Source organism: Balaenoptera musculus, chromosome 20 (assembly GCF_009873245.2).
Source record: "Balaenoptera musculus isolate JJ_BM4_2016_0621 chromosome 20, mBalMus1.pri.v3, whole genome shotgun sequence".
Taxonomy (NCBI): domain Eukaryota; kingdom Metazoa; phylum Chordata; class Mammalia; order Artiodactyla; family Balaenopteridae; genus Balaenoptera; species Balaenoptera musculus.
The window spans coordinates 14,764,353-14,790,474 of record NC_045804.1 but is presented as its reverse complement, the minus strand read 5'-3'; the positions used below and the strand labels follow the sequence as shown (position 1 = coordinate 14,790,474).

At 48.1% G+C, this 26,122-nt stretch overlaps 2 protein-coding genes across 6 annotated transcripts in view; one reads left to right on the top strand and one right to left on the bottom strand.

Annotated features, from left to right (window-relative positions):
• PRR29 (proline rich 29) overlaps window positions 1-1,616 on the top strand; it is a 5,066-nt gene extending 3,450 nt beyond the window's left edge. For 2 of the 3 annotated variants that reach the window (XM_036838038.1, XM_036838037.1), the window contains exons 4-6: window positions 871-1,100; window positions 1,262-1,332; window positions 1,526-1,616. In XM_036838038.1, coding sequence (XP_036693933.1) covers window positions 871-1,100; window positions 1,262-1,332; window positions 1,526-1,554 — 330 coding nt within the window. In that variant the 3' untranslated portion in view covers window positions 1,555-1,616. Of the gene's footprint in view, window positions 1-870; window positions 1,101-1,261; window positions 1,475-1,525 lie in introns of those variants that run through there. The other variant, XM_036838036.1, reaches the window with a different exon arrangement.
• Window positions 1,612-26,122, bottom strand: ICAM2 (intercellular adhesion molecule 2). 3 transcript variants are annotated; one of them, XM_036838033.1, is made up of 7 exons: window positions 26,081-26,122; window positions 25,469-25,741; window positions 25,202-25,388; window positions 6,899-7,003; window positions 4,911-5,177; window positions 3,446-3,766; window positions 1,612-2,773 (listed from the first exon to the last, which is right to left on the bottom strand). In XM_036838033.1, exons 3-7 carry the CDS (start codon window positions 25,257-25,259, stop codon window positions 2,595-2,597), a joined length of 930 nt encoding a protein of 309 aa, XP_036693928.1. In that variant the 5' UTR covers window positions 25,260-25,388; window positions 25,469-25,741; window positions 26,081-26,122; the 3' UTR covers window positions 1,612-2,594. The 3 variants fall into 3 exon arrangements, with proteins under 3 accessions (XP_036693928.1, XP_036693929.1, XP_036693930.1); XM_036838034.1 differs by lacking the exons at window positions 25,202-25,388; window positions 25,469-25,741; window positions 26,081-26,122 and adding an exon at window positions 15,977-16,180 and having other exon boundaries at window positions 1,617-2,773; XM_036838035.1 differs by lacking the exons at window positions 25,202-25,388; window positions 25,469-25,741; window positions 26,081-26,122 and adding an exon at window positions 15,059-15,290 and having other exon boundaries at window positions 1,619-2,773.

Here is a 26,122-nt window from a genome sequence, read left to right as displayed (position 1 = left end):
CACCCCTTCACCCCCAGGCCCTCAGGGGGCCCTTGGGAGGAGCGCCCCACCTCAACAAGTGGGTCATAAGCGGGTCCAGGGACTGGGGGTTGAGACAGGCTGGGACCTGGGACCCTTTGCTGCGGTGCTGCAGTGCTTGCACCTGGACAAACGTCTCTTCGAGCCGGAGAATACAAAGGAAATGAGACTAAAAATAACGGCACGCATGCGCAGTTGGGGCAATTATGAACAATAAGATACAAAAAGGCCACAAATCAGCTGCCATTTCTGAGGTGCAAAAGTAGGGTACTGCGCGTGATTCCGGCACCCAGCACCACCAAGAGGGTGGGCGGACCACCTAAGCCGCCCCTCCAGCCCAACCCACCAATCAGTCCCTCCCCTCTCCCCATGTAAGGAACCAGCCCACGCTCCTTGGGGAGCAAGCAAGGGCACCTGTTTCTTGTTCTCGCTCCCTCGGGCAGCATGAGTCCCAGTGAATTCCCAGCCTGAATTCCTTGGCTGGCTTCTTATCAATTTCTATTGATTAAAGAGTCCAAGAACCCTGTATCCGTAACGGGGTGAGGCCAGGGGCAGCTTGCTGGACTCCTGGCCCCAGCTCTGGAGTCATACCTGGATTTCTCCAGTCCCTGCTTGGCCTTATTAGCGGGGTGACCTTAGAAAAGTTACTTAACCTCTGAGCCTCGGTTTTTCCCATCTGCAAAATAAGGAATGAATGTCTCCAAAGAGCCTTGCTTGTGTGTAGTAAATGCCCAATAAACAGTAGCTATTTTGTGCTGGGTATCTGGAGAAATAATTTGGAGGAATGGAGGAGTGGCGGCAGGGAGAGCCTGATCCTGTATCCTCTCCCCTCCCCTCTTGCACAATCCCCAGGTCTACCTGGAGGGTCAACAGGAGGCGGCGTATGAAGAGGAGGAGGAGACGGAAGCCCAGGAGGAGGGGCCTTTGGTGTTCCACCACCACTACCTGCCCTGCCTGATGCCTGCTCTGGGCCCCCTGCTCCCCTGGCCGGCCCCTCTCCTTTCCCCTCCCCTACCGCAGCCCCACTTGCAGCCCTTGGCCAGGGTTCAGCACCACCCTGCTACCTCTGGGAAAAGGGGGGCGTAAGTGAGGCCGGGGGTCTGGGTGCTGCTCGGGCCCTGCTCTGGGGCTGGGCTGGAAGAGCTGGCTAGGGGCCAGGCTGGGGTGGGGAAACTTGTGGGTGAAATTCCAGAGGTTACTGGGGCCTCTGACGGGGCTCTTTCTTTTCTCCTCCCCATCCCAGGAGAGCAGTGCCCCCGCCCCCACCCCCCAGCGCCGCAGGGACTGTGGGTGTGGATGTACCCCCAGCTTCAGGTAGGGACCAGGTGGGTGGGCAGTGGGGCCCAGGCCTGGCGGTCGATCAGAGGCCAGGAAGGCCATGCGCCCTGGGGGGCTGAGGGCCCCCCACTGTCATGGCCGCGGACACCTGGCCTGTCCCCTTCCGGTTTCCTCCCTGGGCTCCACTGAGGCAGGAGGGAGTCACGATGAGGGTGCTGTCTCCCCCCAGACTACTATGATGCCGAGAGCCTCCCGTGAGGACAGACATCAGCCCCAGGACCCACGCCAGCTTCATCGCAGGGCTGGAAATAGCCCCGGAGCCCCTGTGTGCCCCGCTACTGCTTTTCCAACCCTGCACCTATGCCTGGCAGCCCTTCTTACCCCCTGAGCCCCAACTAGGCCCTCTCCCCGAGGTCAGTCAGTCCCCTCTCTACCCCACGGAGACCTTGAAGCAGTCTGATCTCTGCTTCGGGGTGAGAGCCCCTTAGAGCAGTGCCCAGGCCCTGGCGGTCACACAAAAGCCCAAGCCTGTCCCGGTGATTGCTGCCTGGGCTGGCAGAGGCCTGGGAACCAGAGCCCTCCCTCGACCTCCACTCCCCCACCCACCACCCCGGGGATGGCCAGCGCTGCGGCGTCTCGGGTTGGCCCAATAACGGAGCAGGAGGTAAGAGGCGAGGACTGCTTTTGTTGTCCGTGGCTCTCTGAAGGCCCAGAGTGATGGGGGAGGCCTGGCTGAGGAGATCCTGAAGCTGAGCCCTTGGGGCCCCCATGCTTACCCCTGGAAGCTGGCTCTGTTGACAGAAAGGAAAGGTCAGAGCCATGCCCTGCTCTGACACGGAGGGCCTGCGGTCCCAGAGGGCCACGTGGGAACAGAGTGTCTCTCTGCCCCTCTGGGCCAGGGTGCATCTCCCCACCCTCCCTCAGTAGGAATGAGTCACTCAGTGTCCGATGAGGGTGGGCGTCTGGTGCCTGGGTTGGTCAGCATGGGGGCGCCCCAGGGCCTGGGCTCCCCGGGGCTCTGGAAGGCCCCCGTGAAGGAGAGGGTGGAGGGAGGCTGAGGGGACATTTGGAGACCGAAGTCCAGCCGGGCCTGGTGGCTCCCCTTCCTGACCATTCCCAGGAGGAGACACTGAGGCACAGGGTTAAGTCCGGGTGTTTGTATTCAGACTAGAAAAGGCAGGGTCCCTGAAGTCCTCTGCTGCTTGGCACGGGCCTTCAGCCAGGGCTGAACCACAACCCTAAGGAGCCGTGCTGAGTTCCAGTGGCTGCCATGCTGGTGGCCACGCCGCTCACGTAGGCTATGCCCGGTAGGCCCACCTCAGCCTCCTCCAAGCAGCTTGCACCCCGTAGGTACCTGTCCGCCTCTGGTGCCACTGCTGGCCAAAGACAAAGCACAGCAGGACAGATGTCACAAACAAGAAGAGCAGCACTGACACGACCGTGATGATGATGACCGTCTGGTTGTCCTGTGCAGGCTCTGGGGAGGGAGAGGGCGGCGGTCTTAGAAGTCCTCTGGTCCCGGGTGCCAGGGCCAAAGGGGGAGTAGAGGTCCGCCCATCACCCACCCACCCCTCGTCGTTCTGCAGTCACCCTGTGTTGCAGAGGTGAGTGGCAACTGGTATATCAACTAGAGGAAAGGTGGGCCGGGGTCCAGGCCACCAGCTAGGCCTCTGTGAGACCGTGAGGGCAGATGTCCCCCTGCCACCAGCTCCTGGCACCAGCACGTGGTTGCTGGACACCACAGCCTGGACAGTGGCGTGGTCCAGGCCAAGCCCCTCCTTGGGCAGAGCTGAGGGAGCTTCTACCAAACTCTCAGAAGACAGAGAACATCTAGGTCATCTAGAGTCACAGAACAGCAGGGGTCCAGGGGATCTTAAGGGTCAGTCAGGCTACACTTATCATTGCAGAGAGAGGCCAAGGCCAGAGAGAGAAGCTTGACTTGGTTAAGGTCACCCAGCTTGTTCATGGCCAAGCAGCTAGCTGGGGTCCAAGCTGGCAACTTGGAGAGAGCTCCAGGGAACTCTTGGGATCAAGTTCCTGGGTGCCTCCCCCTGAGCTGGCAGAGAGTGGGGCAAAGGCGTTTTCCTCCCATGAGGGGCTGAAAGTGAATGCCCTCTCCTTCCCTCCTCCTCCGGGGGCTCCCCCTCACCATAGACGTCGAGCGCCTGGGGATCTGAGACGCTGTGAACGAGGTCCCCGCCGCGAGAGCGCAGGTCCATCTCGGCCCTGCAGGAGAAGTTGTGGCGGTCGTCTTCCCTGTGAGCCGTGGTGTTGTGGGTGACCATGGCCTCTTGGGGGGAAAGTGTTGTCCCCACAAAGGTCTGGTTGTATACGATCTCACTGCCACGGAGCAGGGTGACAGTGAGACCTTCGAGGGGTGCCACAGAGGGCACTCTGCACTGGATGGTGAACGATCTCCCTACAGCCACTAAAGTGGGCCATAACTTCAGCAGCACTTGCTTTGGAGGGTCTGAAGGAAAGAAGGAAGCGAGGTCTGGTCAGGATGGGGATGCAGTTCCAGCAGGCTCCACCCAGCCGGGACCATCCCCGTCACCACAGTGTTCTCAGGAAGTGGGCTGGGGCCTGGCTGCTCTAAAATGTAAAAAGAGGAAGGAGGAAGCAGTTCAGGGTGAAGGATGTACTGGGTGGTTGTTTTACGGACATGATTTCTGGAATGGACAAGAATGGAGGTAGCCTGGTGTCTACAGAGAAAAGGTCCAGAATCTGTACAGTCAACTAGAAAGATATAAAAGTTTTGGATCTGTCTCCTTCCTCTCCAAAAATTAAATACAAATTTCAAAAATTAAATGGTTGGATAATTATGTTGAGAGAGACTTCGAAGGGAGTACTCATTGGAACTGGACCATGAGTTGTGAGATTCTTCACTTCAGAGGTGGAGGCCGGAGTCAGACCTGCCTTGGTTCTTCAGGATCGGGTTCTGAGCTACCTCTAGCCCTTAGCTATTCAACTCGGTGGTACCCTGGGTTCCTTTTTGAACTAGACTGCCTTGCCCCCGTTACCCCAGGATAATATGTTAGATTTAGGACATCTTTCTATTCATTTGATCCACTGATGACAGTTTCGAGCGATACCCTTGGTGCCGAGCTGTTGAGAGAATCCCAGTCTATCCAAGGTCTCCGTGGCCTCTGGGCAGGTATGTGTGTGATGGTCACACATTTGCCAAGGGCCCTCAGGGGGAGATAAAACCACGCCTCAGCCTTCTCTCCGGGAGGCCAGTGGGCTACTGCAGAGGGTACCAGCCCTCCTGATGGGGCCCCCCACTGCTTGTCATGGGATGCAGGGTGTTCTGGTGATGGGGCGCCACCAAGCCAGGAGGAGACTGTAGCACGGCATGGGAAACAACTTTTAGATTTGTCTAAACCTTGCTTGGATTGTCCTCCTCTGAGCAAACCTCAAAACCAGGGTTGCCAACAGGCTCAAGGAGGCCAGGGGAGGGTGTGAGAAGATTCTGAGCCCATGGCCTGGGTCCAGGAGCCCAGGGAAGTGGGGGCCATAACAAGAGCGCCCAGCAGCAGTAACAGAGCAGCTCTGCGTGCGTTCGGTAGACACAGGCTCTGGCCTAGGGGAGCAGGGCCCCGCGGCGCCGCACTCACAGAACACACTGATGTTCAGACTCCTGGACTCCTGCTTCCCGGAGCAGGTGAAATGGCAAATGACATCTGTGTCCTGGGAGACGTTGAAGACCTCATACAGCTTCCACTGAGCCTGTTCCTCCAGGAGAGTCTTGTGTAGGGTGGTCTCCAGACCACCGGCGTTGGGCTGCGTACAGGTGGTACTACAGTTAATCACCTGAGACTCCCCAGACTCCACCATCAGCTGCTCTGGCCACATGCGTACCTCGAACGCCTCCTCGCCAGACCCTGGAAGACCAGAAACACTAAGCAGCAGACATCCCCGCTGCCCTGCCCAGTGGAGCTGCCCACGGTGGGCAGTCTGATAAGGGGTAGAGGTCCCCTCTGCTCCTCTCCCCTTGTTCAGACCTTATCGCCTTGGGTCTAGACCACAGAGACTGCGACCCCCCTGCAGCTGTCTCCCTGCCTCTGGTTGCTGTTCCTCCAGCTCGTCGTCTCCAGATTAGTCTTTCTCATGCACGTCTTCTATCTCCATGGAGAGGGATCTTATTTGACCTACGAGGCCCAGCCCAAATGTCCCCTCCTCCACGAAGGCCTCTCTGAAATGGAGGTGGACTGTGTCCTCTGAGCCCCCATGGCCATGGGTTCGACTCTTCCCTCCCTCCTTTCCTTTCTTCTGCAAATCCTTTTTGAACACCGGCTGTGTGCCAGGCACTGTTCTAGGCTCTGGGGATCCAGCAGGGACCAAAGCAGACCAAACCCTGCCCTTGCGGCACTCACATTGCAGCGAAGGAGACAGACAATAATAAACAAGTGAACTAGCCAGCTTGTCAGTTGGTGGTAAATGCCTAGGAAAGGAAATAGGGAGTGGGGTGGGGTTGCCGTGTTAAATAGTGTAGTCAGCACAGGCCTCACGGAAACACCGACATTTGAGCAAAGAACGAAGGAGGTGGGGGTGGGGGGGAGCCCGGCAGGCAGGTATCTGCGGGGGGAGGGAACCGCCAGCGCAGAGACCCTGGGTGGGGAGGAGACCAGATGGTTGGAGCTCAGCGAGGAGGAAGGTGGGGGAGGCGAGGTCAGGAAGGTAATGGGACCACCTTGCAAATGACTCATACTCATGCTGACTCTCCCTTGGACGTTTTGGAGCTTCTAGAAGGCAAGGCCCAGATTTCGCATATTTCCCTTTGTGCTCAGCACAATACGCTGTGTGTGGCGCAGAGCCAAGAAGTGTTTCAGGCACGAAGTATTTCAGGCCTTCGGCACTCACCTCCCACTCGGTGATGACCAGAAGGTCCTTGATCCCAGCCAGCTGGGCCCGTCCTGTGTCCTGTGCTCCTGCCACACCCATGGACCCCCACTTAGCCCTCAGCTAGTGGCATATAATGAAGGGGCAAAAGAGGGGCTTTGCAGGGAGAGAGAGCTGGATTTGAAACCTGAGTTTGCCAGGTTCCAGCTGTGTGGCCTTGGGCAAAGTGCTTTCTCTCTCTGAGCCCCAGTTTCTCCATCTATCAAATGGGCTAGTAATCCCTTTCCTGCAGGGTTGTCGTGAAAGCACCTGGCAGGTTGTCCAAAACAGAGTGCTCAGCACACGGAGGCATTTTCCTTCGCGGTCCCCTGGACCTCCTGGAGGGGCTTCGTTTTCGCTTTCATGGTCGCCACAAGGCGATGCCCTCTGCTGCCCTCTGCTGACCCCTGGGCCACCTCTGAAGACTAGCTGGGGCGTGCCCTCACCTGCCCTTGAACCCCAGCCTCCCTTCACCTCCCCATTTAGTCTCCACAGCCTGCCACACCCACACACCATGAAGTTATGGGGTCTGGTTCCCAAAAGGCCAGGACCGCTGCCCGCTGCCAGGGGTCACGGGGAAGCCAGGCTGGCACAGCATCCTGTACCCATGGCAGACGGCCTCTGTGTTCAAAGCCTCAGCGACTTCAGGACCAGGACCCCCTTCCCTGCCTGAAGGGGAGGGGGTCCTGGCTGGCAAGCACCCGTTCAGGGTCCCCAGGCTCACCTGTGCAGCAGAGCAGGGCGAGAAAGGCTGAGAGCAGTCCCCAGCCACCAAAAGGGGACATCTCGAGTGGTGTCCGCGGGCTCGCAGGGAACAGCCGAGAACCGCCTGGAGAGAGATGGAGGGCGCAGGTCAGGGAGTGGTGGCCTGGAGCCTCAGCCGGAACCCCCAGCCTTCTGTGAGCTGATGACCACATTTCCTCTCGTTATCTGAGTGGTCTTGGGGAGGCCACGTGGAAGGCCGGCTCCCAGGGTCCCAGGTCTATAAGAAGCCAGGCAGAGGAAGCTGGGAAGCAGCTGATAAGCCAGGCAGATGGGGGGAGCGCCGGGGGCACACGTGTGTGTGAGTGATGTGTGTGCACACGGGATTCCCGTGCGCTGTGTGTACACAGAGGACAGCGCCGCCTACAAGCCTCAGATCTGGGGACCCCCAAATCCCACAGGGCACACTGTGGGAGTCCCCTCTGGGTAGGGATTTTCCAAGCTGGAAAGAGGGTTTGGGAGGCAATAGCTGGATGTTTACCTCCTTCCTCTGCCCCCTACCCTCCCCTGCTCTTAGATTTCTGGTGATACACACTGTCCCTGGGCACTTTCTTCTCTTTTTTTCTCAGCTAAACGTGATTTCAGATTACTAAGAGAAGGAGGAAGGAAAAGGAAACTAGCATTTAATTGACACCTATTCTTTGCTAGGGACTAAGTTAAGGTTTTAATACATTATCTCATTTAATTATCACACCAAATCTACAAATTTCGATTGTGCATCTGAGGAAATTGGGGCTCAGGTGAATTAGGTGATAGAACTGAGGTGAGAATTTAGGAATGATGAGTAGTTGGTTGGATGATCAGTGGTTGCCAGGGATTAAAGGGAGGGAGGGATGAATAGGCAGAGCACAGACGATTTTTAGGACAGGGAAACTACTCTGTATGATACTACAGTGGTGCATGCGTGTCATTATACATTTGTCCAAACCCATAGAATGTACAACACCAAGAGTGAACCCTAATGTAAACTATGGACTGTGGGCGATAATGATGTGTCCATGCAGGTTCACCAGTCATAACAAATGTCCCACTCGGTGGGGGGTGTTGGTAATGGGGGAGGCTGTGCGTGCACGAGGACAGGAGGTTTGTGGGAAATCTCTACCTTCCCCTAAGTTTTGCTGTGAACCTAAAACTGCTCTTAGAAAAAAAAATCTACCAAAAAAAAAAAAAAAAAGCTCAAACACACTACCTTGAAGGCAACCTTCTGGGTTAGAGTTCTTACCAACTATGGATTGTTGTTGAAAATGCAGGCTTTTAAACTCAGTTCTTAGCAGGGTTTAGGGGAAGTCATGTACTCAGTCATTCCTAAATTCTCATCTCAGATTCAATTTTAAAAATATTTAGGGCTTCCCTGGTGGCGCAGTCGTTGAGAGTCTGCCTGCCAGTGCAGGGCGCACGGGTTCGAGCCCTGGTCTGGGAGGATCCCACATGCCGCGGAGCAGCTCGGCAGCAAGAGAGGCCGCGATGGTGAGAGGCCCGCGCACCGCGGTGAGGAGTGGCCCCCGCTTGCCACAGCTGGAGAAGGCCCTCGCGCAGAAACGAAGACCCAACACAGCCATAAATAAATAAAAATAAAAATTAAAAAAAAAAAAAAAAAAAAATTTAAACAGAAAACGCAGTTCTGCATTGTTTACAAGACACATGTAATGATTAAGAGTATGGAATGGTTGAAAGTCAAAGAATGGAAAAAGATATACCAGGCAAAAGCTAACCAAAAGAAAGCCAGGAAAGGTCTATTCATATCAGACAAAGGGGACTTTTAAGACAAAAATATTGATATTTATTAGGGATAGAGTGAGTACCTAGATTAAAGGGTCAATTCATCAGGAAATTATAATAGTTCTAAACTTGTAAGCACTTAGTTTGAAGGAACTACAAAGAGATAAAACCATCATCATAGCAAGAAATTTTAATACAACATCTCTCAATTATGAATAATGAAGCAGACAGAAAAATCAGTAAATGAATGGAAGAGCTGAAACATACAATGTAAAAGCTTGATCTGCACCTATAGAGAATACAAATTCATCAAAAAGATAAGTTTTAAGACCCCTATATATTTGGTAATTTAAAAACATACTCATCCATGGGTCAAAGAAAAAGTCATAAATGACACATTTTAAAATTCTTAGATTTGAGTGATAATGAAAATATCATAGATTACAATTTGTTGGATGCATCAAAAGTGGTACTTAAAGGGAAATTTATAGTCTTGAATGCTTGTATTAGAAAAGTGTATGAAATAAGTATCCAATTTAAGTAAGAAGTCAAGAAGTTATAAAAAGAACAACAAAGTAAACCCAAAAGTAAACTCAGAAGAGAATAATAAAAAACAGAAATCAATAAAATAGAAAACAAAGATATGGTACACAAGATCAATAAAACCAAAAGTTAGTTCCTTGAAAAAAACCAGTAGAACAGGCAAATCTCTCCTGAAATTTACTTATAAACAAAGGAAAGCAGAAATAAACATTATTAGGAATAAAAATAACTACATAACTACAAGATTAAAAAGAAGACTATACAAATAAACAATCTAACCTTACACCTAAAGGAACTAGAAAAAGAAGAACAAAACCCAAAGTTAGTAGAAGGTAAGAAATAATAAAGATCAGAGTAGAAATCAGTGAAATAGAGACTAAAAGCAAACAAACAAACAAAAAACAATAGGAAAGATCAGTGAAACTAAGAGCTGGTTCTTCAAAAAGATAAACAAAATTGATAAACCTTTAGCCAAACTCATCAGAACCAAAAGAGAAGTTACAAAAACACCACAGGCATAAAAAGGGTCATAAAAGATTACTATGAACAATTATAAACCAATACAATGGACAACCTAGAAGAAATGGATAAATTCCTAGAAATGTTCAATCTCCCAAGACTGAATCAGGAAGAAATAGAAAATATGAACAGACTTATTACCAGTAATGTAATTGAACCAGTAATAATAATTTTTAAAATCCCAATAAACAAAACCATAAAATTCCTAGAAGAAAACATAGGCGGCATGCTCTTTGGCATCGGTCTTAGCAATAATTTTTGGATATGTCTCCTCAGGCAAGGGAAGCAAAAATAAACAAATACATCAAACTAAAAAGCTTTTGCACAATGAAGGAAACTATCAACAAAATAAAAAGGCAGCCTGCTAAATGGGAGAAGATATTTGCAGATGTTATATCCAATTAGGGGTTAATAGTCAAAATATACAAAGAATCATACAACTCAACATAAAAAAAAAAAAACCCTGGGGCTTCCCTGGTGGCGCAGTGGTTGAGAATCTGCCTGCCAATGCAGGGGACACGATTTTGAGCCCTGGTCTGGGAAGATCCCACATGCCGTGGAGCAACTAAGCCCATGAGCCACAACTACTGAGCCTGCACTCTAGAACCCGTGAGCCACAACTATTGAGCCCACGTGCCACAACTACTGAAGCCCGCGTGCAGCAACGAAGACCCAACGCAGCCAAAAATAAATAAATAAATAAATTTATTTTTTAAAAAAAAGCCCTATTAAAAAAATGGGCAGAGGGGACTTTCCTGGTGGTCCAGTGGTTGAGACTCCACGCTCCCAATGCAGGGGGCCCAGGTTCAATCCCTGATCAGGGAACTAGATCCCACATGCCGCAACTAAAGATCCCGCATGCTGCAACTATGACCTGGCGCAGCCAAATAAATAAATAAATTTAAAAAAAAAAATGGGCAGAGAACCTGAAGAGACATTTTTCCAAAGAAGATATACAGATGGTCAACAGACATATGAAAAGATGCTCAACATCACTAATCATCCGGGAAATGCAAATCAAAAACACAATGAGATATCGCCTCACACCTGTCAGAATGGCTGTCATCAAAAAGACAACAAATAAAAAGCGTTGGCAAGGATGTGGAGAAAAGGGAACTCTTGTGTACTGTTGGTGGTGTTCACTGATAGATGCATGGATAAAGATGTGGTTGGTATATCTACACAATGGAGTATTATTCAGCCATAAAAAATGAAATCTTGCCATTAGCAACAACATGGATGGATCTAGAGGGTGTTATGCTAAATGAAGTGAGTCAGACAGAGAAAGACAAATACTGTATGATCTCACTTATATGTGGAATCTAAAAAAAAAAAACAAATGGGAATTCCCTGGCAGTCCTGTGGTTAGGGTTCTGAGCTTTCACTGCTGAGGGTGTGGGTTCGGTCCCTGGTCAGGGAACTAAGATCCTGCAAGCTGCGTGGCATGGCAAATAAAAAACAAAAATTACATCAACATAATAAAGGCCATATATGACAAACCCACAACAAGCATCATACTCAATGGTGAAAAATTGAAAGAATTTCCACTAGGATCAGGAACAAGACAAGGATGTTCACTCTTGCAACTCTTATTCAACATAGTTTTGGAAGTCCTAGCCACAGCAATCAGAGAAGAAAAGAAATAAAAGGAACACAAATTGGAAAAGAAGAAGTAAAACAGTCACTCTTTGCAGATGACATGATACTATACATAGAAAATCCTAAAGATGCCACCAGAAAACTACTAGAACTAATCAATGAGTTTGGTAAGATTGCAGGATACAAAATTAATGCACAGAAATCTCTGGCATTCCTATACACCAACAACAAAATATCAGAAAGAGAAATTAAGGAAACACTCCCCTTTACCATTGCAACAAAAAGAATAAAATACCTAGGAATAAACCTGCCTAAGGAGGCAAAAGACTTGTACTCAGAAAACTATAAAACACTGATGAAAGAAATCAAAGATGACATAAACAGATGGAGAAATATACCATGTTCTTGGATTGGAAGAATCAATACTGTGAAAATGACTGTACTACCCAAAGCAATCTACAGATTCAATGTAATCCCTATCAAACTACCAATGGCATTCTTCACAGAATTAGAACAAAAAATCTTAAAATTTGTATGGAAACACAAAAGACCCCGAATAGCCAAAACAACCTTGAGAAAGAAAAACAGAGTTGGAGGAATCAGGCTCCCTGACTTCAAACTATACCACAAAGCTACAGTAATCAAGACAGTATGGTACTGGCACAAAAACAGAAATATAGATCAATGGTACAGGATAGAATGCCCAGAGATAAACCCACGCACATATGGGCATCTAATTTATGACAAAGGAGGCAAGAACATACAATGGAGAAAAGACAGCCTCTTCAATAAGTGGTGCTGGGAAAACTGGACAGCTACATGTAAAAGAATGAAATTAGAACACTACTTAACACCCTACACAAAAATAAACTCCAAATGGATTAAAGACTTAAATGTAAGACCAGACACTATAAAACTTTCAGAGGAAAACACAGGAAAAACACTCTTTGACATAAACCACAACAAGAATTTTTTTGACCCACCTCCTAGAGGAACAGAAATAAAAACAAAAATACACAAATGGGACTTAATTAAACTTAAAAACTTTTGCTTTTAAGCAAAAAGCAAAGGAAACCATAAACAAGACAAAAAGACAACTCTCAGAATGGGAGAAAATATTTGCAAATGAAACAACAGACAAAGGATTAATCTCCAAAATATACAAACAGCTCATGGAGCTCAATATCAAAACCACAAACAATCCAGTTAAAAAATGGGCAGAAGACCTAAATAGACATTTCACTAAGGAAGACATACAGATGGCCAAGAGGCACATGAAAAGATGCTCTACATCACTAATTATTAGGGCAATGCAAATCAAAACTACAATGAGGTATCACCTCACGCTGGTCAGAATGGCCATTATCAAAAAAGCTAGAAACAATAAATACTGGAAAGGGTGGGGTGAAAAGGGAACCCTCCTACACTGTTGGTGGGAATGTAAATTGATACAACTACTATGGAAAACAGTATGGAGGTTCCTTAAAAAACTTAAAATAGAACTATCATATGACCCAGCAATCCCACTGCTGGGTATATACCCTGAGAAAACCATAATTCAGAAAGAGACACGCACCACAGTGTTCACTGCAGCACTATTTACAATAGCCAGAACATGGAACCAACCTACATGTCCATCAACAGATGAATGGATGAAGAAGATGTGGCACACATATACAATGAAATATTACTCAGCCATAAAAAGAAACAAAATTGAGTTATTTGTAGTGAGGTGGATGGACCTAGAGTCTGTCATACAGAGTGAAGTAAGTCAGGAGAAAAACACATACCGTATGGTAACGCATATACATGGAATCTAAAAAAATGGTACTGATGAACCTAGTTGCAGGGCAGGAATAAAGAGGTAGACATAGAGAATGGACTTGATGACATGGGGTGGGAGGGTGAAGCTGGGGCAAAGTGAGAGTAGCATCGGCGTATATACGCTACCGAATATAAAGTAGTTGGCTGCTGGGAAGCAGCAGCATAGCACAGGGAGATCGGCTTGGTGCTCTGCAACCACCTGGAGGGGTGGGATAGGGAGGATGGGAGGGAGGCTCAAGAGGGAGGGGATATGGGGACACGTGTATGCATATGGCTGATTCGCTTCGTTGTGCAACAGAAACTAACACGGTATTGTGAAGCAATTATACTCCAATAAAGATCTATTAAAAAAATTAAAAAATAAAAAAATTTAAAAATAAAATAAAATAAAAACCAAATAAAACCAAACAAAAAACAGGCCCATAGATACAGAGAACAAATGGGTGGTTACCAGAGAGAAAGGGGTGGAGAGGGGTACAAAATAGGTGAATGGGATTAAGAGGTACAAAACTCCAGTTATAAAATGAGCCACAGGGATATAACACACAGCATAAGGAATATGGCCAATAATATTGTAATAACTCCATATGGGGACAGATGATTAATAGACTTATCGTGGTGATTATTTCATAATGTATGCAAATGCCAAACCACTACGTAGAACACCTGAAGCTTACATAATATTGTACATTATACTTCAATTTAAAAAATTAAAATAATGTATCTTATAATTCAAAAAAGAAGAAGACTATACAAATTCATAGAAACAGAAAGTAGAACAGTGGTTGCCAGGGCCTGGGGGCAGGGGGAAATGGTGAGTTGTTTGTTTAATGGGTATAGAGTTTCAGTTTTGCAAGATAAAAAGTTTTCGAGATTTGTTGGAAAACAGCGTAAATGTAACACAACCAACTTTAAAACATTTAAAACCGGTTAAATGGTGAATTTTATGTTATGTGTATTTTACCATAATTGAAAATTTTATTAATACAACATTATAAATCAACTATACTTCAATAAAGTTAAAAATTAAAAAATTGAAAAGACTATAAATCATTTATGTCAAGAAATATGAAACAAAGTAGACCAAATCTTAGAAAAAATAGAAATTACCTAACTTGATTTAAGAAGAAATAAAAACCCTGAATGGTTCTACAACTATTAAAGAAATTAAATCCATGCCACAGCTAGAGAGAAGCCCGCACACCACAAAGAAGAGCCCACAAGCCGCAACGAAAGATCCCACGTGCCGCAACGCATGCCGCAACTAAGACCCAATGCAGCCAAATAAATAAATAAATATTTTTTTAAAAAAAGATGAAATCTTGCCATTTGTGACAACATGGATGGACCTTGAGGGTATTATGCTAAGTGAAATAAGTCAGATGGAAAAAGACAAATACCATATGATTTCATTCATATGTAGAATATTAAAAACAAACTAAAAAAAAATTAAATCCATAATTTGAAATCTTCCCACAAAGGAAATACCAAGTCTAGATAGTGTTCCAGAAGTTTAAGTAGAGATAATTCTAATTTTATGAACACTCTTTCTGAGAATGGAAATCGCAGGAACACACTCTAACTCTTTCTATGAGGCCAGTGTAACCTTAATACCAAAATGAGACAAGAATAGGATGAAAAAGGAAAATGAGAAGCCAGTCTCACTCATGAATATAAATGCAACAGTAAGAAAAATACAAACAAACCAAATCTAGCAGTATATTAAAAATACTAGACATATCCAAGTTGGGCTCATCTCAGCTATGCAAAGGTGGTCTAACAACAAAAGAGAAACCTACGAATGTCATTTATTATTGTTGGTAATAGTAAACGTTGGTGCTCTATGTCACATTACTTCTGCCCTCCTCTGACATCCACTGTATTTACAGCGCATAATTTCCTGCAAGCTTAGACTCACCTTATGCTCCAGTGTCTCACCTCAAGCTTACATCATGTTGCTTTTTGCTTTTTGCCTCAGGGTCTTCTTCAATGGCTTTAGGAGTCACTTATCTCCCTGCTAGTGTTTCCCAGAAGCATAGGAGAGTTAAGTTCTCTAAGATGAAACCCTTTCATCCCTAAGATGAAACAGGAGCTGGTGGATACATGCTCCAGTCTCCTTCTTTTGGGGAAGGCAATTCTGGGCAGCATCCTGTAGACTTATCAGAGGTCCCCACAGACTTGAACTTCCTTTGCCTACAGCTGCAACAGCAATTATGCATCGTTAATTGGCTTTTTCTCCTTCCCTGTTTAAGTCTCTTTGCTCCTTCACTCTCTGCTTCCCGGCATCACCTCTCAAATAATCTACCCGAACTGAAGTCCTTGTTCCAGGCTCTATTTTTGAAGGAGCCCAAACTAAAAACTTACATTAAAAGATTTAAGAAGAAAAAAAACTATGATCATCTTAACAGATCTAGAAAAAAAAAATGATGATATTCAACATCTTTCATGATAAAAGCTCTTAGCAAACTAGAAGGAAACTTCCTGGATGGCCTGGGCCCACGTGCCCCATGCAGGGAGGCAGCCCCATACCTCTAAGTTGGTTGTGTGGTTGACAGAGCAGGGGAGGGAAGAGAAAGGACAAAAACAGGAAACAACCGCGAAAACAATAGGCCGGTGGACCCAGAGAGACGCAGACGTGAGCTCCGCAGAGCAGGGACCGTCTGGCCGCAGGGAACTCTGTGCATCTCCAGCCCCTGGGCTTGAGGGAGGCCGGGGAGGGGTGGGGAGGCCCAGGGAGGGGAAAGGACAAGAACTCAAGTCTTGATTGACAGTCCATCCCAAGCCCTTTCCACTCTGCCACGAGGGAAGCGAGGAGGAGCAAGGAACGTGAACTTACCTGTCATCTGCTGAAGGGCGTGGCTGCGATGGGGAAGGAGGGTGGCCAGGGGTCCAGCTTCCAGATGCCGCTTGTGGCAGGGCTGCCACCCGTTCAGCAAGTATAATCAGGCTTTGGCCCAAACTCCCCTCTCAGGAGTCACGTGTTTCCTGTCTCAGCTGCGACTTCAGACTAACCTCACTTTCAGTCCATTACCTCTTGTTTTAAACTCTGTTAAAATATACACCCTGTAAAATTGACCGTTTTAACCATCTTTAGTGTCCAGCTCTGTGGCGTTAAGTCCATTCACACTGCTGTGCAACTATCACCACCACCACCCCTCTCCAGAACCGCCATCCCTCACCATCATCCCAAACTGAAACCCCTCTCTTTTCAACACTGACTCCCCCTCCCCCCAGCCCCTGGCAGCCACTGTTCTACTTTCTGTTTCTTAGCTGGACTGCTCTAGGGACCTCACATGAGTGGAATCACACAGTATTTGTCTTTTTGTGACTGGCTTATTTCACTGGGCATGACGTCCTCAAGGCTCATCCATGTCATAGCATGTGTTAGAATTTCCTTCCTGGGGGCTTCCCTGGTGGCGCAGTGGTTAAGAATCTGCCTGCCAGTGCACGGGACATGGGTTCGAGCCCTGGTCCGGGAGGATCCCACATGCCGTGGAGCAACTAAGCCCGTGCGCCACAACTACTGAGCCTGCGCTCTAGAGCCTGCGAGCCACAACTACTGAAGCCTGTGTGCCTAGAGCCCGTGCTCCGCAACAAGAGAAGCCACCGCGATGAGAAGCCCGCACACCGCAACGAAGAGTAGGCCCCTGCCCTGCTCTCTGCAACTAGAGAAAGCCCGCGCGCAGCAACGAAGACCCAACGCAGCCAAAAATAAATAAATTAATTTATGAAAAAAAAATTTCCTTCCTTTTTAAGGCTGAATAACACCACCTTGTATGAATACACCCCATTTTGTTTATCCGCTTATCAGTCAATAGACACGTGGGATGCTTCCTCCTTTTGGCTCTTGTGAATAATTCTGCTGTGATCATGGGTGTACAAACATGTCTTTGAGTCCCTGCTCTGAGGCAACTCAAACTCTTTGAGGCAAATACCCAGAATTGGAATTGCTGGATCATATGGTTGTTCTACGTTTAATTTTTTTGTTTTTTTCTTTTGGCTTGCTGGATCTTAGTTCCCTGACCAGGGATTGAACTGGGCCACGGCAGTGAAAGTGCTGAGTCCTAATCACTGAACCACCAGGGAAGTCTCTCTCCAGTCTCTCTTCTGATGTGCAGTTTCTGCACTCCTGGGAGCCTTTGATGAGACAGTTCCAGGATGAGTTGCCCTCTGAACCTCTGCAGGAGGCTTGTCAACATCACAGAGCTGGGTCTTCCTTGTATTTGACGTGCCCTGCCACCAAAAACACCTTCTTAACAACTAAGAACTATCGTATTCTCAGATCTTTTCACAGCGGCCGCCTCGCCTAGCAATTTAAAAAACCTACCCTGGCAGAGTAGCTTTGTACCAATAGGCAAAAAGTATCAAAGCTGGGAGCAGAGGTGGGTGCTGGGCTCACCCACAAGCAGAGGTTTTGCTCCCACAGCTCCGCCCCTCGTAACTACCACTGAAACTCCCGGCTCAGCGAAAACACAAATTAGATCACGTCAGGGACCAACAGGACAGTCAAGGCCACGAACGCTGAAGGTCTGCTGGCTTTGAAGCGATCCCTCTTGGTACGTTTGTGCCTTGATTTCTTCATAGAAGTTCTTTTGAAATATTCCTGTCATACTGCCGGTCAAACAAAGCCAACGTAGAACGTTGGGTGGGGACGTCACAGCAAGACTTTGAGGGGCCCTTGTGACTTTACAGTTTTGATAGCATCTGTCGTAGACACAAATTAGGGTGCGTGTCTCATTCATCTTTTCCCCAGGAGTTATGTCTGGACTTATCTTTTTTTAAGGGGAAGCTCTCCTTTCTCTTTTTTTGACAGGTTTTCTTGGGCACTTCTGTCTTCCTACTTCATCCCACCTTCCTGGTCAAATGATTTCCAAGGTTGGCATCATGGTACCCAACCTTCAGGTCTTCCCTTGATTTTGTTTTGTTTTGTTTTAAACAAGTTGGGGAAAGAGAGCCTTTTCCTCCTGGTTGCAGAGGTTGGAGGACAGACACTGCCTAAGGCTGTGCCTTACATTCACGGGGGGAGGTGGGTTTGCAGGAGGTGAGGAGGTCAAAATGCACAGAGTAGAGGTGAAAATTTTCTGATGGTGTCCCAGTTACTGGTTCCAGCCATTCCTGAGGTCCATTCCTGCAGGTTGGTTTCCACAGGCCAATCCTTTCGCCTTTTTTTGCTTATGCCAATTTTAGCTGGTTTCTGCAGAGTCCAGAGTAAGAGACCATGAATCATGACAATGAACCCCATCAGTCAACAAAGGAATGTTCCAGAACAAAACCGCACATTGCCTGGACTGGCCCTGGCACCAGTGGCTTAATTTGGTGCTGGTTCTTCACAACAAGAGGGTGAGTGATAAGACACCGGTTAGAGAAACATCTCCACCATATTGTGGTTTAAGTTCTAGGAAGTTAATACGGCATTTTGACAACAGCTTTTCTAATTCTTAGTTGTTGAAAGCCCAACTGCAGAGCAATGAGGAAAATATGAATACAAGTGTGTATGTAGTTCACCGCAGATTCCTGTGCCTGACTCACTGCTCCTTCACAATTCAGACTTTGGTTTTTTTAATAAAGAAATGAATACATTTTATTAGAACTTGTTATAAATATTTTTTATTCTCAGAGCTGAAATGCTAAGCCATTATTTAAATTTTATCTCCATTTTTTTATTAGTTATCTATTCTATACATATTAGTGTATATATGTCAGTCCCAATCTCAGACTTTGTTTTGTCAGAGATAGCATCTCGCTGCACTTGGGCACTCCTCGGTCCAGGGGAGTAAAGAGGGAACCGCCTGGAAAGAGACTGTGGGTGCTTGAGGCCACGTGGCAGGAGCCCCGACAGAGCCCCCCAGCAGCTCACTTGGCATCAGGTCCCATAGCCACTAATCAGAGCTGGGTCTGTAATAACCTGGAGCAGGGGGTGGGGAGGAGGCCCATGAGACCTCCCTGCTGGCTAAGCACATCCTGCCTTTGGAGATGGGGGCACAAAGAGGGAAAGGGCCCAGGAAGTGGGCTTGAGCCTGGACTCCCAGTGGATCTCACTGACCAGTCCCCTGTCCAAGGGCTCTAGACCCCGTCACCATCACTATTTCTGACTCTCCTAAAATACAGGGCACCCAGTTAAATTAAAAATTTCAGATAAATAATTTTTAGTATGTCTCAAATATTGTACATTGCAAGAGTTACACATTGCGTGTGTATAGATGTACATATGTATACATATGTATGTGTATATGTTGTTTTTTTAAGCTCTCCAGGTGATTCCAATGTGCACAGCGCTGAGAACCAGCACTCAGGGTGGAAGAGCAGATAGCTGGGTGAGAACTCACACAGGAGCCCAGGGGCCGGCACGGAGGTGTGGGCCGGTCTGGTATTGGGGATGACAGGGGTTAGAGGGCAGAGGGCACAGAGGGCGCACGAGGGGCAGCAGACATCCGCAAACCCCCGACAGTCAGCGTGCGGGAGGGAAACACTAAGGGGGGGGGGTGGTCCATCTTCAGAAGGGAGGGCGTTGTCTTTCATGTTACAAAGTGTTATGCTCCCCCTGGATGCCGAAGCCTGATTGAAGCCCCCAAAGCTCTTCCCACTAGGGCAGGGTTCCCATTCTTGACAGCAGAGCAGAACCACCTATGCAGCTTTTCGCAGTGCAGCTGCTGGGTCCACCCCAGAACCGTCCAACTATAACCCCGTGTGCCCGCTTTAAAAGCTATACAGGGACTTCCCTGGTGGTCCAGTGGTTAAGACTCTGCACTTCCAATGCAGGGGGTGCGGGTTCGATCCCTGGTCGGGGAACTGAGATCCCACATGCTGTGCGGTGTAGCAAAAAAAAAAGCTACACAGACAGTTCTGATGCATCATTTGGGCCAGTATCCCCTCCTCAACTCCCCTCTCCTCCTCTACCCATTTTGTGGCTTATGAGCAAATCACTTTTCACGTCTGTTTATATCCTTCCCTTCTCTGCTAAGTTTCTGGTGCCTTCCCCTTTGAACCACCAAGAACAGGTACAATAAATGCTAGTTAGACTTAAGCTAGTGGCTTGGTTTTATGAGAGGCATGTTTCACAGCAAATGTTCTCAAACTTTAGCTTATATCAGCATCACTGGAGGGCCCCAGCCCCAGAGCTTTTCATTGGGGTGAGGCTTGAGAATTTGCATCCCTAACAAGTTCCCAGGTGATGCCGATGGTTCTGGCCCTGGGACCACACTGTGTTTGTAAGAATGAAAAGGTGTTCTCAATTTAAATAAAGTCAAGGTAATCACAACTACAAGTAGAAACCAGAGATTTGGAGTAGAAATGCTGGCCAGGGCCATGGAAGGCTAGTGCTTCCTAGAGCAGGCTGTAGGCTCACTGGCCTGTAGACTGAATGACGGAGATTGCGGGGTCAGTCTAGCAGAGTGGAGTTACAAGGAACTGTGCATGAATCTCTGCTCAGCCCATTGCTGGCTGTGTGACCTTGGGCAAGTTGCTTAACTTAGCTGAGCTTCAGTTTGCTCATCTGTAAAATGGGGTCGTGCTTATTATGTATGCATACTATGCATGGTAATTGAGTAGGCATGCAGCAGCAAGAGATTCAAGTCCAGGCCATTGGGATCTCACAACCAAGCTCTAAGGCCCTCTCGCCCACCTCACAGCCCCCTTCAAAGGCTTTTATAATGATTTACAAAACATTGAGTCAGAGCCTGGCACATGGTGAGCACTCAACCAAGATTGTGGTGGTTGTTACAGCTGGTGCCTGGACATGTACTTTTCTCTGTCCTTATAGGCTATGCTCAAGGACAGCCTAGTACGTGGCTTGACTACTGCATGGGTCTACAGAGTGTCAGACCCCAAGACCACCCCCATACAGGGAGGGGCCCGACATATGATGTTATGTTATACAGGTTATGTTTAGTCCTCGAGTGAGAAAAGTTTGTGAATATGTATTACTTAGAAACCTACTGGCTCATGAAGGACTTGAGTTGTTTATAAAGCCAGGCCCTCTGGTCTTCTTTTTGGACCCCAGCCCCCTCTCATGGGGAGCTACCCTGCAGAGTGGGGAGGAGGAACCAGTAGCCGTGGAAGGTGACCTGCTGAACTAAGATGCTGGGGTCCCAGGAGGAACAGTGACTGCGCATGACGCCATCTAGTGCCCACAGTGAGCAAGTGTCCTGCCACCCAGTCTAAAATGTCTGACCATTAGGTCAGCTGTAGGTGATATTCGTCTACAATCACAAGGAGGTCTGAAATGAGCGGGGATCCTGAGAGAATATTTTTAAAGGGGGTGATCTATATAGATGCAGCAAGTTTACCCATAAACACCAAACAGCCAAAGAGCTGAGAGAGGGCAAGCCTGAGAGGGTCTCTCATAGAAGGGAGAGAACCTTCTCTCTGGAAAGCAGGGATGTCAGGGTAGCCAGCTGCCCTTTTCTTCCTTTAACCTTAACTACAAGGGCGAGAATAAACTGAGATGCTTTACTAGGAACTCAGATGGGAAACTGAACCCTTTCCTTAGGAAATACGCCAAAGACAGCTCCTTGGCTTGTTAGAGAGCAAAGGTAAAAATCCAAGAGACATACTCTTGTTTTTTTTACTGTGAGGCTGTTTTCTTTTGGGGACTGAGGATTAGCTTAAGAAATATTTGAGGGCTTCCCTGGTGGCGCAGTGGTTGAGAATCTGCCTGCCAATGCAGGGGACACGGGTTCGAGCCCTGGTCTGGGAAGATCCCACATGCCACGGAGCAACTGGGCCCGTGAGCCACAATTACTGAGCCTGCGCGTCTGGAGCCTGTGCTCCGCAACAAGAGAGGCCGCGATGGTGAGAGGCCCGCGCACCGCGATGAAGCGTGGTCCCCACTTGCCGCAACTAGAGAAAGCCCTCGCACAGAAACGAAGACTCAACACAGTCATAAATAAATAAATTCTTTAAAAAAAAAAAAAAAAAGAAGAAATATTTGAGTATAGTCAAAGATCACTTTTTAAAAATCAATTAGAGCACAGGGAACTATAGTCAATATTTTGTAATAACCTATTAGGGAAAAGAATCTGAAAAAGAATATATATATGTATATATATACATAAATATGTATTACAAATATATACATATATATATAAAACTGAATCACTGTGATGTACACCTGAAACAAAAAAGATATTGTAAATCAACTATACTTCAATAAAAAAATTTTTAGTTAAAAAAATCAATTAGATATTACCAGGTGTTTATGTTTTTTAACCATTAGAGTATATGTCCAGGGTCAGAGGTGACAGCCACAGGGTCTGGGCCCAGTGGCAGCAATGGGACCTTGTTGGGCTAGTTCAGGGGCTTGAACCTGGCCTCCCTTTCCGCCAGCTCTGGGCAAGCTCTGCAGCTGTAATGAGGCCACCCAGCCACAATCAGGTTCTGTCACAACAACAGAGAACCTCCTCAGTTCCTCTTGTAAATAAAAGGGCTTCAGTCATTGATGAAGTAAAGGGCCCAGCAACCTCCTGGCGCTTCTGAGCCACTTCCCATAATGATCCAATCAGAACCGGAGGGCAAGTTAATCCACCCACCTGCAGAGTCCTGGGCCTCCTCAGCCTGTGGTATAAGCTGCTGGGTTCCCACCAGCTCCTGAGCTTTCACCCATTTCCAGATCAGTGCTCCCCTTCCCTCAAAGTCTCCCCGTTTGCCCCCTGAAACGTGTTTTACTGGAGAGAAATTTGCCCACATCCCTCACCCCTGCACAGACCCTCCCTTTGTTTTCTTGCCCTGACTGGAGCCGGGCCCCCCTGTGAGGATGTCTCTTCCCCCATTCCTCGTATCTCGGGGCTGGGCAGGCATTGGTTACTGGCTGGCCCCTCATGGCTTCAGCGTTCTGGAAGCGAGCCCTCCCTCATGTGCCAGCTCTGCATCTCAAGGCCATTTCCCCTACTTGGAGTTCATAGCCGTTCCTCCTCCTACCTGGGGTTCATGGAGGACTTTGGCTCTTCCTGTTTCCCCCCACCTCCCCCACCCCTGACTCCTGCTGTCACCCTGGGCAACCACTGTGTCTACCAGAAGGCCCACCTGAGCACCAACATCTGCTCCATTCCTCAACTACAAGTCTTTACCTCCATCCTACCACTCACCCCTTCAGTCACATCTTACTTTGTCACCATGCAATACTGCTTGCCTCCATATTCTTCATCTCCAGAATCTTCTCTGACCGCATCCCTGTCTCCCTCCATCAGTCTGGACCCCAAGGCCAACCACTCTCCCATCCACGCCCCCAGTGTCCCCTCTTTGCACCTGCTGTGCCCACACGGTATCCCCCATCCCCAAACAGACAAGGTTTCCTCTGCAGGCTGCAGCTCTAGCCAAGGTTGCCTCCACCTACAGTTATGCATGAGTGAGATGTAGCTAAGGAGGGCAGATTTACCCAGTGGAACCAGAGAGAAGCTTCAACTTGGAGACTCAGGGAAGGAGGGTGGAGGTTGGGAGTGACATGTGGGAACTGGATTTAACTAGAAGTTGCTTCATAGAACATTTGACCCTTCCTCCCTACGCCTGATGTAGAGGGGCAGACAGCAGTAGCCAATCCCAAGGCCAACGATCAGAAAATTCTTCTCCAAAGACACTTAAGAACCCCAGAGCAAAGACCTCTGCAAGCTGGCATTTAAGGGTTCCCATATGGTTACCTAAAAACAGAGCTCATCAGTTGACAAGCTCTACCCACCAACATGGGGCCTCAATCACCTTTTCATGGCCTCATTTTTAAGTGTGTGTAACCTATCAAGGATCACCAGACATTTAAGAAAATCTGCAACTTGGGAAAGATCAAGATAAACAAAAATGATCTCAAAGGATACAGAGATAATACAGGGAACTGAAAAACACTTTCTAAAAAAGTCTATTTGTTTTCCTCACATACTAATTTCCCCGTAAGAAAGGGACAGGGATCAAGAACCCTTGGAGATTAAAAATGATTGCTGAGGGACTTCCCTGGTGGCACAGTGGTTAAGAATCCGCCTGCCAATGCAGGGGACACGGGTTCGAGCCCTGGTCGGGGAAGATCCCACATGCCGCAGAGCACCTAAGCCCGCACGCCACAACTACTGAGCCCGCGCTCTAGAGCCCACGAGCCACAACTACTGAGCCTGCGTACCACAACTACTGAAGCCCATGTGCCTAGACCCCATGCTCTGCAACAAGAGAAGCCACCGCAATGAGAAGCCCTCGCACTGCAACGAAGAGTAGCCCCCGCTCGCCGCAACTAGAGAAAGCCCGCACGCAGCAACAAAGACCCAACGCAGCCAAACATAAATAAATAAATAAATAGATAAAAAATCTTATTAAAAAAAAAAAAGATGGCTGAGGGATTTCCCTGGCGGTACAGTGGTTAGGACTCGGTGCTTTCACTGCCGTGGCCCTGGGTTCAATCCCTGGTCGGGGAACGAAGATCCCGCAATCTGCGGGGCCATTAAAAAAAAAAAAAAAAAAGGATTGTTGAAACTAACAAAAGTGTCACAGAAAACTTGGAAAATAAGGTAAGGAAAATTTCCAAGAGGAACAAAAATCAACAAATGGAAAACGGCACTGGGCTTTGTCAATCTGGTTACAGCAAATCCAACGTAAGAGGGCTTCATTTTCAACCAACAGTTTCTCCACTCTCTGCCTGCCCTCCCAGCCCCCGTGACAGCCACCAGCCACCTGGAGTGACAAACCACAGCTCACAGGCTGCAAGGGGAAGAGCAGCTTTGCTAAGCAACAGCTGTGGTTTTATTGTGTTTTTCAGCATTGCGGTTTTATTGTGTTTTTCCTGTTTCTTCCCTCTGCAGCACGAGAGAAAGAAGGTGGGCTTCTGAGCCTCCCAGAATGGAGGTCAGACCTCAACTCCACACTTCGGGGGGCCGAGTGTAAGTTACCCACCTTCTGACCCTTTGTCCCCCCTTCGCTCCCCCTAAAATTGTTCTGGGTGTTGAGGAGAAGGCACCTCCTCTCCATCTTCACCCTCCACCCCCTCCCTTCCAACCTGGCCATCTCAGCCCCTGGGAAAAGACCACCACAAACCCTGCAGCTTGTGCCAAGGGAGGGCAGTGGGGGATGTGCTATTCCCTGCCCCACGCACCTTCCCTAGTTGCGTTCAGCCTACATCGCATCAGGTGTCGCCCCAGCACGGTAACCATCCAGGTAAGCCATTCCAGGTAAACATCAAGGCCAAACACGGTAGCTGTTGGTGGGGAAAGTCAGAGCAGCAGGTAGAGAATCCCTCTTCTCCGCGCCCTTGCGTCGTCTGAGAGCACCAGCTTCCGATCCTGCTAAAGGCAGACAGTCCAGCATGGGCCTCACATTTCCCGGGCGTATGTAGTGGCCTTTTCCCTGGACCTGTACCTACTGTCTGAGTCAGGAGGGCTCAGCTCAGCCGCGGTGATGAACCCAGACATTTCCATGGCCGAGCGCGAGGGTTTCTTGTTTTGCTGATGAGAAGTCTGTTCTGAGTCAGGTGACTCTGTGATTCACATGGCTTCCGTTTTGTGCCTCCACGATGGCCCATCACTGAGTCGAACGGAGAGCACAGGAGTGTCGTGCCGGCTCTTAAATGGACCAGTGGCCGGAATTGGTCACATGCCCTAACCTAACTTCAAGGGAGGCTGGGACTGCTGTCTTCCTGGGTGTCCGGAAAGAGGAAAATAAGATCTGATGAAAATATAGCATTATTTCTGCCACTCCAAACACCCCTCCTTCTTTTCTTTTCTTCTTTAATTAAAGGCAAAAATTGGAGATAAGGGTATATCCCCTCTAGGAGAATATCCCGTTAGCATGTGAAAGGCCTCTGAATGGTATTACAGTGAATAGGGAATCTTTATTTAATTCAGCATCTCCTGAACTTATTTGGTCATTGAGCCCTTTTTTTCTAAGTTTAATCTCCCTTGGAACTAGTATTCTTAAGTTACAAACTTAGGGAAGTTGTCCTCGACGCGTCAGCTGTGGCCCTTGGGTCTCTCACCTGGTACCAGCCACCTCTCAGTGCACCTCGTCTGGAGCAGCG

Bases quoted from the DNA above. Each gene is read 5' to 3' on its own strand.
- ICAM2 (XM_036838033.1), bottom strand. From the start codon at position 25,259: ATGGTTACCGTGCTGGGGCGACACCTGATGCGATGTAGGCTGAACGCA. The intron at 7,004-25,201 runs GTGCGTGGGGCA...ATCTCTCTCCAG, and splicing joins GCTGAACGCAACTAGGGAAG to GCGGTTCTCGGCTGTTCCCT. The intron at 5,178-6,898 runs GTGAGCCTGGGG...CTGGTCTTCCAG, and splicing joins CGCCCTGCTCTGCTGCACAG to GGTCTGGCGAGGAGGCGTTC.